At 36.6% G+C, this 13,182-nt stretch overlaps 2 protein-coding genes across 4 annotated transcripts in view; one reads left to right on the top strand and one right to left on the bottom strand.

Moving 5' to 3' along the window:
• Positions 1–13,182, bottom strand: part of LOC138356090 (uncharacterized) — a 252,268-nt gene that overhangs the window by 214,458 nt on the left and 24,628 nt on the right. The gene's annotated exons all lie outside the window — the stretch shown is intronic.
• The window catches only part of LOC123775373 (nicotinic acetylcholine receptor alpha4), a 147,212-nt gene that overhangs the window by 114,696 nt on the left and 19,334 nt on the right, over positions 1–13,182 (top strand). Inside the window, exon 12 of the mRNA XM_069311764.1 lies at positions 641–6,231. Within this exon, the coding sequence (XP_069167865.1) occupies positions 641–823 (183 nt within the window). The 3' untranslated portion in view covers positions 824–6,231. The remainder of the gene's footprint in view (positions 1–640; positions 6,232–13,182) is intronic.

The following is a 13,182-nucleotide window of genomic DNA, read 5'->3' as shown; positions in this document are numbered from 1 at the left end:
AACTCTCATCTACAGTACACCAATTTTCACCCTAAACATGTACACTATATTAAGTGAGGGATTCTAAAGAACATAATGTTCTTTTTCCAAGAACATAACCTTATTTTTCCCCTATGCGAATCAGCTTATATCGGACATTTTTCATATAACATTTTTCATTTTTTTCATATAACAACATAACTACACTGTTATATACTGGGTAAGTCGACTATATTACACAAAACAGATGCACTTGGGCTATGCTCTCAAATAACTAAAAAATTATTTCATAAGTGAATTATGAGTCTTAGTTGTTGATTATGTAGGTGGTATTGCATTCAAATTAGTGTTGAGGATTTAAAAAAAAATCACTGAAATTAAAAAAATACTGTACAATAATAAAAATACAATCGGGCTATACTGGTCAATTTTAATTGTTGACATACTTTTGGCTCAAATTTATATACAGGTATTAAAGATTCAAGTAAATAAAAGGGGGCATTCTCAAACTAGTGAATGCTAACTCAAGGAGGCCCCCCCACCTTCCCCCCTGCCCCCCAAAAAAAATTTGTACAGGAAAACCATAAGATATCCCTAGAGGTCATACTGTAATAGGACAATTACAACTAAAAAAATTAATGACACCTTTTGAATATTGCAGGTGAAGGAGGACTGGAAGTATGTAGCAATGGTGCTGGACCGTCTTTTTCTCTGGATCTTTACTCTGGCAGTGCTGGTGGGCACAGCTGGTATCATCCTGCAGGCTCCCTCCCTTTATGATGATCGCGTACCTCTTGACAAAAAACTGTCTGAAGTCTATCGTGCACACCGCTTTAATGTCTAATGTCTTGACTGGGTATGAGCACCCTCCCATTCCCCTCCAACCCCAGCACTCTCTTGCTTCCGAAGACAGGTGCCTAAGAGGATTCTGTTGGGCATAATTCGTTGGCCTCATGTCTGCACAGCACGACAATGGCGTTAAATCTAGTGCATAGAGGTCCCTGCGTCGTATCCACTTGCCAAAGAATTCTCCATGATGCAGTGTTTGACCTGAAGCTCAGGTTGTCTCCCAGGATGGTTCCACATGTTTGTGTCAGGAGTGGCTCTTGTGCCAGATGATGATACAAGACTGATAATAGACATGTTTGTTACTGGAAAAAGTCATTTGGTGATACTGGGAGTTGGGTAAACCTTAGGAAAATCACAAGTAGGGCTGTAGGTGAGCCAAGTTTTCTATAAGACATAACAATTTTGATATGTGAACTGAAGATAAACAGTGTCTGTAATAATACATATGCTGTGCAAAATATATACAATGTATATGTACAATCACACTCATACAGATACACACATGCACACTTCTCATGTGTGCATACATAATGTATACCCAAATACACAATAGTATTCCTAATATTTTTTAGTACACAGCTATAACTCAAAATTTCACACAAAAATGCAAAGTATTAAACAATCACTTCTCAATTGATCCCTCAAGTAGATTAATACACTTTTAGCTCACTTATGTCAGAAACTGTTAATTGATGAGCTAAGTGCATTTTTATGTTACCATCACACATTGAAATCAAACATTCATATTTAGATCAAACTTGTCAATAATTTTGGTATTGTAGTGCCTAGTGGTAATGCTGCCATGCTCATGTGATGCCTAGTGGTAATGCTGCCATGCTCATGTGGTGTCTGGTGGTAATGCTGCCATGCTCATGTGGTGTCTGGTGGTAATGCTGCCATGCTCATGTGGTGTCTGGTGGTAATGCTGCCATGCTCATGTGTCTGGTGGTAATGCTGCCATGCTCATGTGTCTGGTGGTAATGCTGTCATGCTCATGCGGTGTCTGGTGGTAATGCTGCCATGCTCATGTGATGCCTGGTGGTAATGCTGCCATGCTCATGTGATGCCTAGTGGTAATGCTGCCATGCTCATGTGATGCCTGGTGGTAATGCTGCCATCTCATGTGGTGTCTGGTGGTAATGCTGCCATGCTCATGTGATGCCTGGTGGTAATGCTGCCATGCTCATGTGGTGTCTGGTGGTAATGCTGCCATGCTCATGTGGTGTCTGGTGGTAATGCTGCCATGCTCATGTGATGCCTGGTGGTAATGCTGCCATGCTCATGTGGTGTCTGGTGGTAATGCTGCCATCTCATGTGGTGTCTGGTGGTAATGCTGCCATCTCATGTGGTGTCTGGTGGTAATGCTGCCATCTCATGTGGTGTCTGGTGGTAATGCTGCCATCTCATGTGGTGTCTGGTGGTAATGCTGCCATCTCATGTGGTGTCTGGTGGTAATGCTGCCATCTCATGTGGTGTCTGGTGGTAATGCTGCCATCTCATGTGGTGTCTGGTGGCAATGCTGCCATCTCATGTGGTGTCTGGTGGCAATGCTGCCATTGTTACTCATGTGGTGGTAATGCTGCCATAGTTACTCATGTAGTGGTAATGCTGCCATAGTTATTCATGTGGTGGTAATGCTGCCATTGTTACTCATATGGTGGTAATGCTGCCATTGTTACTCATGTGGTGGTAATGCTGCCAGCATGCTGGACAAACCAACAAGTGCACCAGGGCAGGTAAGTGCACTCTCAGTGTGTTAATTACTCGAGTGGCTCTCAAATACGGCACCAAATTGGAATCATTATTGACCTGAAACATAAGAAGTTTCCTCTGCAACCAAATGCGGATACTCCTAAGTGTTGAAAAATCAGTTCTATAACTTCAAAGTGTAGGATACAATAATGTACTTTTAAATATTTTGTATTTTAGAATAGAACAAATAATCTCGTCTAATAAGTGAAATTAAGTGACTGAATTTTTTTGTGAGAAAGCTTCTTCAAAGAACTTTGTGTGATCTAGATTGAGTGAAATATTAGTCAAGCAATTTATGTTTATACTGTAGTGCAAAGCAAATGTGCTTTGTAAAAAAATTCTTTGATATGCATTTAATAAATGGCCAAGTTGAAAATCTACAAATGCCAAGAGTTAACTTATCCCATCCAGCAAGCAAATTCACCAAGCTTGCTCCAGTGCATATGTGGTCAGTAAGAGTAGCATCCAGTACTTGTGATGTTATCTCGCAGACCTTGTCAATGATACACATTCACCCACTTACTCATTCATGATTCTTAAACACACAGTATTGTTGACTGCATCAGATGTCCCTCAGTGGTTGAACGACATCTTGGATGAGGCACAGCGTGTTAACACTGGGTCAAGTGTTCTTCGATGGCTCAACTACATCCTGGGTGTTATACAGCAGATGTACACCAGGTGAAATATAGTAGGGGTTCACTGGGTCAAGTGTTCTTCGATGGCTGAACTACATCCTGGGTGCCGTACAGCAGATGTATTCTTTGTCAAATGTCCTTTAATGGTTGAGGCACATCCTGGGGGAGGAACATATGTACACCCGAGATGAATAATCTGGACGGGGAACTGTTGCCCCGTCGTGTTATCACACAATGCTACAAATGTTGCAGTATTCAATATTGCAAATTTCAAACTGTGAATTAACATACAATTTATTGTTACTGATGATAGATTGATTGATATTTGTGAAGTCAATGGCATTGTTATTATATAAATTTGATTATGTTCTCGGTCTCAATTCAGATTTGTTAAGTATTTTATGCTGAGGAAACACTTCAGTGCGAGTGACTTTTGAACAGCAATCATTGGCCAGTCACTAACAATTATTTACCAATGATAATTGTATAATTAGGAGTTTATTTTTTATTGCAAAACTTTTTAATAATCCTTGCCTTTGTCTTCTTGTACAGAATATAGACCATCTTGTTGATGCTGAATGTTTAGTATGCTGAGGGTTAGCAGATCTTAGCCTTATGCATTGTTGTAATACGGCTCAGTTTTTCTACTCCCAAAACTTGCAAGATGAGCTCAACCTAGTGCTACTTAAGGCTCGGTGAGTAGCTAATCCTGGTGTACATGGTGGAGATTATCTTACTGTACCACTACTCAATATATATATTCTACACACTAGACAAATTTTACAGACTTTTTAAAATGGTAAATTATAAAATGTATAATGTAAATACGTTACATTTATGATGAAATAAAATTTTGGATACAAAGATTTCCTCCACTATGAATAAGAGAACTAGTAATTATAGTCGGACCAAGTCTTTGGTCCTCACGGCAGAGAAGCGGGTACATGATCATACGATACATTTTTGACTTTGAACTCCAACTTGGATAATAATTTTGTATTATCACCTGCAAAAGGATGATCTCATTCCCTTGTTGTCCAGTTAGTCAATATATACATAATATCTGACAGTGCATAATGGAACCATCTGTGAAATATTCCTAGGCAGTTCATTATTACACAAATTGTTCAATCTCATGTTACCTTGTCCATACTCTGTTAATCAAAATGTTATGTTGGATATTATGGAGTTTTGGTGTTTGTGTAAATTACATGGTCAACACATTTCTGATCCATAAGGATCCATAAGAAAATATAAAATGTTAGATATTTCATCTTGAAACTTTAAATAGTGGCTCAACAATGCCTTGACAATTAAAATACATCATTTCTTTAACACCAAGTGCAAAGTGTAAAGATGTCATATAACTAGGTTAATACTGATGTCAACACCTTTGTTGAGACAAGGTCTCGTCAGAGATGAGGCAGTTGTCACCTACACAGCTGGTCATTGGATCATATATAGATGCTCAACATAGCTGGCCCAGCTCATATGAACCACATCACTTCACCCTTGTAACATATGGCATAAAGATGTACAGTAGTAATGTTTCTGTTTTCTTGATAAGTACAGTGTTCTCATTTATTACTTACCACAAATTTCAAGGGCTCATTATCAAATTATAGTTTTGGATTACAATTGTATTCTATCTTCTCTATTAAGAGGATCAACTCTCAACCTATTTAGGTGACCTTTGTATTATATTGCCTTCCATTAACGAACTGTAAAATTACCTTATAACAAAATTATTATTATTATTGCTTCTTATAATGGACTGCAATGGATAAGTACAGTATTAATTTTATAAACCTTAAAGTTTTAATAGCAATATCAGTTACAGTATCAGAAGTTTAGACATGTACCAACACAATGTTGTGTGCAAAATTGTTAGGCACTAATGTTTAGGTGCCTGATAGTCAGATTCAGGAAATCCTTCTTGATAAATACAAAATATTTTTTGCTTGGAGAGGACCTACAGGGAGATACAGAATTTGAACATTAAATTTTCTTGATTGTCACAGCTTGGTAATGCAAATGTTAAACATTTTTCAAATTACTGTAATTAATTTTTGCTCAAATATCCATGCATAATGTAAATTACATAGTAGAATATTTTATTAAATTCAGTTACTTTCTCTGTCCAGAAAATTAACAAATTATCTTAGCTTAACTTATATTTTTTCTAATAATTTCTAAGTTATGACAATCTAGGGAATTCAGTGCAGGTGTCTACATCACCGAGGCTCCTCGTAGCAAGAGTACGAGCCTCTGGAAGTGTCTACATCACTGAGGCTCCTCGTAGCAAGAGTACGAGCCTCTGGAAGTGTCTACATCACTGAGGCTCCTCGTAGCAAGAGTACGAGCCTCTGGAAGTGTCTACATCACCGAGGCTCCTCGTAGCAAGAGTACGAGCCTCTGGAAGTGTCTACATCACTGAGGCTCCTCGTAGCAAGAGTACGAGCCTCTGGAAGTGTCTACATCACCGAGGCTCCTCGTAGCAAGAGTACGAGCCTCTGGAAGTGTCTACATCACCGAGGCTCCTCGTAGCAAGAGTACAAGCCTCTGGAAGTGTCTACATCACCAAGGCTCCTCGTAGCAAGAGTACGAGCCTCTGGAAGTAGCTTAAGGAGTATTTCTTTGATACTGTTTGTGGCTGCTAGTAATCTACCATTTCTCTGGTACACTTGGTAATAAGTTAAACAAAAATTATCTAATAAAATTACCTAAATTCTAGTTACATGGCAGAACAGATCTTGATAAATACAAGAGGTTATGTTGGACAGAAGTTGTGTGAGATATGGAGTTAAGAGATCTTATCACTGACATACAATACCTCATGAAGGTGCTTGGCTTGGAGTATGTTTATCAGTTAAGATACTAGAGTATCATCAGACCTCTACCAGCATTAAACATTGAGATTTACCTATATGTCTGCCATAAGCATCATTTAATGGATACTCTTCTAAAATGGCCCTTCTTGTCCAAGCCTGTCTAAAATAACTGTCATCAATAGGTAAGTTTCTGATAAATGTCAAGTGCTGATGGTACTGGGTTGACCTTCACTCTATCATTTACTTATGCTGCCCTGTGCCATCATATATAATAGTAGTAAGATATGTCAATGTATGTATCTGTATCAACAGTAATCAACCAACAGTACAGAAATTTGTAAAGCTCAAATGGAATCTTCCTGGAACATATCAACTGTATCTTACATACTGCACTAAAATCATCAATTATTGTAATTTTAGCTGTTAGGAAGTTAAGATATTGATTAGGTTTTACAATAAGAAAGATGTTAAAACTTTATATTTATGAAAAAATTCTGTCAGGCTAGAATATAAAAATCAAGGGATGATTGGTATATTAATTGAAAGAATGTGTCTGGTACCATAACTGTCACTGGTGTCTTATAAACACAATACAGCATTCATCAAATCTGTTGGATTAACAATCTTGACCAGACTTCTTGTCATAATGAAACAATCCAAAGGAGATAAGAGTTCAGTTGCCTAACAAAACCACAGGAGTTATTGCTGGAAAATGAAACATTAGTTTGTCTCATATCTTTTGGTCAGAAAGGGCGCTTCACAAGCATCACTCAGTTGCCCTTTGGGCCATTAGAGCAAAGCACACAACTCCCCACCATGTTAAAGTAATGATTTTAGAGAAATTAAGGTAAGTCATTATAAACCTGTCTGACATATTGCTCAACATACAGTATATTTATCCAGTGTGTAAGACTGTGGGTGAGATGTTCCAGGAGAATTCCACATATGGTTGCCCCTAAAGTCACACAGAATGTGGCTTCAGACACACAGGCCAGATTGTGCCAGGACTGACCGAGCTAAACCTGAAGATGACACTTTGACTTTATTGGAGAAAGTTAACATAATGTGTGGAAAGGCCATTACAGTAAAATTCTTTTGGTAACATTATAATTTTGAAAACAGTGCTTCCAAAGGTGACATAGGGGGAGGCTTATCTTCCACCTACCGCTGAGCCTTCTGTGCTACACCAGAAAAATGATAGATTTTTAAACTGCCTGTCACATAAAATTGATGGAATTGCATCCGAGGCCAAGAATGTTTTATCTTGTTACATATTTATTTTTTTGTCAATATTAGTGTTTATTAGGCTGTAAATAATGCACACCATGAAATGAGGTTCCGCTAACGTTGTGCGTCAAAAGTGAAACACATGTGGATTGTTTTCTATATAGGAATCTGCCAAGATCCTTATTAGTTAAACACAGTCATTGTGAATGCAATCATAATACAATAATTTATAAATCCCTATGACCAGTATTAAATGTTATAATTTCACTTTTTAATTATCCACCTGGAAACTGCATCTGCAAAAAACCTCTTCACATAATTTACTCAATTTCTGAAATATACTGAAGTTATAAATTATTTTATGAGTGTATTATAGCAAAGTATATAACAATGAAATAATTTATGCAAATTATTCTTGGTTCAACTCCAGATTCACCTTTTGTTTAACAAACTTGAACTGTTTGAGGCTAGGTTATGCTCTATCTCACAACTTAAAACTTAAAATAAATCAGTAACTTTGAGCTGTAAATGATGCTTCAACACAGCAAATTTTAGATAAGAGAGACACTACTTAGCCAGAGAGGACTAGTTATTTTTCCTTACTACCTCTCGATACTCATGATCTAACCATCAGGGATCAGTTACTCAACTTCAGTCAATAAGAGATTGTAACTTGACTGTTGAAGATTTACTGATCATCTACAAATTTAGAGACTTGCAATTTGGCTAATAAAAATCAATTATTGTCTCTCGGAGGGAACTCATAACCTGACTAGTGAGGATTGGTTACTCACCACCTTAGCCAGGATAAATAAGGAGTGCCTGGAAAACTCCCTCGGACTGTCAGTGTGAAACTCCAGCTACAGCTCAGAAGGACTGAAGGTCAGCTGGACCAGTGTGGGGCCCACAAGTGGCCTGCTGTCAAACTCTCACATTCTGTTGGACTGCGCTCTGTAGCCAAGTGTTTATAATTTATATTTATAGAAGAATGAAATAATATACATATGCAATGGCTTGCATTTTTCAAAATCCTTCGTTGTTCCATTTTTTATGTTTTGAATAGTGTCAACTTTTATATTGCAAACTTAAATAAGGAAGTCACTAAAAATAAAGCAACTGTCTTATAACAATAATGAACAGTTATAAAGGCACAAGGATATCGACTAGTTTGTATTTGTATACTCTACATTGGTTCGAGTTTGAAATAATTAAATATAGGCATAATTAAAAATGCATTAGCTCTTTGTGGACATTTCCAGTACTAGTTTATGTTAGAAGTGGTATAATAAACCAGATTACATACTAATACAGTTGCAATCTCAGTCTGTATTTAAGCGGGACTCCAGAGTTTTAGCCCTCAATGATAGATGTAATCAGTATAGGTTTTGATTCTTTGCAAGACTACACCACCAACCTCACATGTTCAGTAAACCTAATTGTAATACTGATTATAATGTTTCCAACTTTGTTTCCAAATGTCAGAAACTAAAAGGTCCCGCTAGGCCACCAAGCAGCATATCCTCCTAAAGTAAATAGTTTCAAAGAAACCACTAAGCCAGGAAAGCTACATTGCACTGTGTTACAAAATATTTAGGAGTTCCTAGAAATCATTCTAGATGCCAATACAAAAGCATAAAGACTTAGGATGAGTGACAAGAAAGGAATTAAATTCACAGGATTATATTAAGGATCATATGAATCAAACATAATAGGGAATGCAAAATTTCTGATCATCCTGAAAATCACGTAATTCTACAAGGAGGTGAGCACTGGTTAGTGGGGTGATGCATTTCTGACAGTAAGGTGCAGGTCTTTGTTCCATTAAGTGCTCATGAGCTAATCATATGTGGCCAATACATAACCTAGCCAGAGAAGTTTCCCACCTGCTTCTTTGACAGGAGGAAGGCCACTCAGATTGGTCACATTTGAAAGTACAATCGTATAATCTCACCTGTAGAGCGGAGGCACTAACCAGTCACGACACAGCTTAGCGGTGTAACATTCCGGGAGCATCGCCAGTGAAGCATGAACATAAAGTAATTTGTTATATGTAACCGCTAAACAATTATCTCTCCAACAGTTGCAGATTGTGCTGTCAATGACAGGATAGATAGTTAAATAAGAAATTCGCTCCTATTAGATGGAACAAACACAAACGGACTCTTTAGCAGCAGTTTCTACGAGGGCATTAGAGGAAACACCAATATTGCATGGCCTCCCTGCTGTAACAAATGGTTACTGTTCTGTATTCCCTACACGGTGCAACAAAAAGAAAAGATTCAGCTCTGATATACTAAAGTTAAAAAACAAGTTTTAGGAATTAGTTTATTCTTTATATTATGGTTGTTACATAACGTAAATAATGTATATGGCATTGAGCAGTGCATTGTGTGCTTCTAGTGCCTATAGAGTAACATCTTGTTCAAAAAGGGACTCGCTGCACTTTGTGTCATAGCACAACATACTTACCCCTCACATTTTCTTACACAATTATACATATCTTGAACAATATTGCTCATAAAAATAATTACTGTATATAAACTATTAGAAATTAAAAGTATTTGAATTGCTGAGAGCCTATAATGTAGGTCAGGGATGCGATGCACGAACTAACTCGGGTGGGGCCTGATATATTATAAATGTCTAAAATGCCAAATTGATGAACAACTAACAAATTTCCACATACTGTACATCAACTCCATTTACACTAGTGATATTTTTAATATAGTGGTGGATCACACACTGCCCCTGGGTGGTGGATCTCACACACACACACACTGCCCCTGGGTGTTGGAACATCAACTCATCATCAAGCTGACACCTTTTAATCATTTTACACATTATAATACAATGCATAAAGCCTTTATTGTGCTATTCACTTGACCTGAGTAACAAAATCTGGTCAGTTATGTTCAAATAAGGTACAGTATTTACCATTTAAAGTATCGGATGTAACCTGAAGTTTACAGAGCCTCATAGGAACCTACTACACACCCTCATACTCTATATTCTACAACACAGGAAATGTCTGAAATCACATTAAAAGCATGTTGGTAATATTTGACATAAATGAACCAAGAAATATGCAGTCATGCCATCTGTCAGGCTTTCTAAATTGAGAATATCGCACAAAAAATTTATTTCAGCATATCGGAGATCATGTCTTGCAAATACTGTATCCCATAATTGTCTTCATTCAACACTAACATTCATGTAACATTTTATAATGGTGATGAGATTTCATATTTTATTTTATTTTTTATTTTATTTATATATATACAAGAAGGTACATTGGGTTTGTGAGAATACATTGGATAGTACAGTATATACATTCTTGTAAAGCCACTAGTACGCACAGCGTTTCGGGCAGGTCCTTAATCTAGCAGATAATTTTAAGTAGGTAATTTCAATCAGAATTGATAAATGATAAAGATACATTACAAGAGAAAAATGAGATGAGAGAGATAAGTAGGTATATTAAAGCATATTGTTATATTAAAGCTCTGATTGATTACATTGACAGCTTGATTAGTAATTTAAACAAGGTTAATAGACACCATACAGCAGATTGACAGCACATATAAGACAGCAATGATCACAATGGTAAAGATGTTCAAATTGGGTACATAAAGATTGGGAGACTGGGTAGCAAAAGATACAGATAAACAAGATTTATAAACACCATACAACAGATTGGCAGCACATATAAGAAAACAGCAATGATCACAATGGTAAAGATGTACAAATTGGGAACAAAAAGGTTGGGAGATTGGGTAGCAATTGATACAGTGCAATTTTAAGGCAAAAAGTGAAAAACTATGAAGATGAAATTAGGTACTTTTTAGTATTGATTTTGAATGATGTAAAAGTTGGACAGCTTTTCAATTCAGTAGGGAGTGAGTTCCATAAACTGGGTCCCTTTATTTGCATAGAGTGTTTACACAGATTAAGTTTAACTCTGGGGATATCAAAGAGATATTTATTTCTGGTGTGGTGATAATGGGTCCTATTACATCTGTCCAGGAAGAGTTTCAGACAAGGATTTGCATTTAAGAACAGGGTTTTGTAAATGTAGTTGACACAAGAGAATTTATGGAGTGAGATTATGTTTAGCATGTTTAGGGAGTTAAACAAGGGGGCTGTGTGTTGTCTGAAAGCAGAATTTGATATTTTTCTGATAGCAGATTTTTGCTGGGTGATGATGGACTTGAGGTGGTTAGCAGTGGTTGAACCCCATGCACAGATACCATAGTTGAGATAGGGATAGATTAGTGCATAATATAGAGAGATGAGAGCAGAGTTAGGAACATAATATCTGATTTTGGAGAGTATACCAACTGTTTTAGAGACTTTCTTAGTTATGTGTTGTATGTGAGTACTGAAGTTGAGTCTCTTGTCTAGGAATATGCCAAGAAACTTTCCATCATTTTTATTGCTAATGTTTACATTGTCAATCTGAAGTTGAATTGCATTTGTAGATTTGCTTCCGAATAGGATGTAGTAGGTCTTTTCTATGTTAAGTGTTAGTTTGTTGGTTGACATCCATAAGTGGACTTTTTTTAGTTCATTATTAACAACACCATTTAGTGTATGTGGGTTGGGGTGGGAGTAGATGAGGGTAGTATCATCAGCAAACAAAATAGGTTTCAGAATGTTAGAGACATTAGGCAGATCATTAATATATATAAGAAAAAGAAGAGGACCCAAGATGCTGCCCTGTGGCACTCCAACAGTTATTGGTAGAATGGGAGAGATTATATTATTGATGGCTACACATTGGTGTCTATCACTAAGATAGGATTGGATATAGTCCAGTGCATGGCCTCGGATTCCATAATGATGGAGTTTACTTAAGAGGTAATCATGATTAACAGTATCAAAGCCCTTTCTCAGGTCAATGAAGAGTCCAATTGGAAACTCATTTTTGTCAAGAGCTGAGTAAATTATATCAAGGAGACTAATAATTGCATCGTTGGTACTCTTTTGAGAGCGGAAGCCAAACTGACAGGGGCTAAGAATGTCGAATTTTACGAGATAGGAGTAGAGCTGTTTATAGATAATTTTTTCAAATATTTTTGATAGTATGGGTAGGTTCGATATTGGTCTATAGTTGTTTATGTCTGACGGATTACCTCCTTTATGAACTGGCGTTTCTCTTGCTTTTTTAAGGATATCAGGGAAGGTATGACACTCGAGGGATTTGTTGAACAGCAGAGCTATAGGTGGCGCAAGGGCATGGGAGGCATTGTTGAGGCATATTTTACTGTATTGTATTGTATTTCTAGTCTGACGCTCATGTCGCGTCAGACTAGAAATAAAAATGAATTTTGGAGAATTGATTTTTGAATTATCTCCAACAGTGAAAAGAAATGTAAGAAAGATTGAGAAAATTCGTGTTAGAATTATTAATCTTACTTTTTCGGTCATATTTAATAATATATGTCTACAGGAAAGACTGCTACCAAAATATACAAATATATATTATATATATATATATATATATATATATATATATATATATATATATATATATATATATATATATATATATATATATATATATATATATGTCGTACCTAGTAGCCAGAACTCACTTCTCAGCCTACTATGCGAGGCCCGATTTGCCTAATAAGCCAAGTTTTCATGAATTAATTGTTTTTCGACTACCTAACCTACCTAACCTAACCTAACCTATCTTTTTCGGCCACCTAACCTAACCTAACCTATTAAGATAGGTTAGGTTAGGTTAGGTAGGGTTGGTTAGGTTCGCTCATATATCTACGCTAATTTTAACTCCAATAAGAAAAAATTGACCTCATACATAATGAAATGGGTAACTTTATCATTTCATAACAAAAAAATTAGAGAAAATATATTAATTCAGGAAAACTTGGCTTATTAGGCAA

Source organism: Procambarus clarkii, chromosome 70, assembly GCF_040958095.1.
Source record: "Procambarus clarkii isolate CNS0578487 chromosome 70, FALCON_Pclarkii_2.0, whole genome shotgun sequence".
In the NCBI taxonomy this organism is placed as follows: domain Eukaryota; kingdom Metazoa; phylum Arthropoda; class Malacostraca; order Decapoda; family Cambaridae; genus Procambarus; species Procambarus clarkii.
This window is presented reverse-complemented; position numbering and strand designations above follow the sequence as displayed.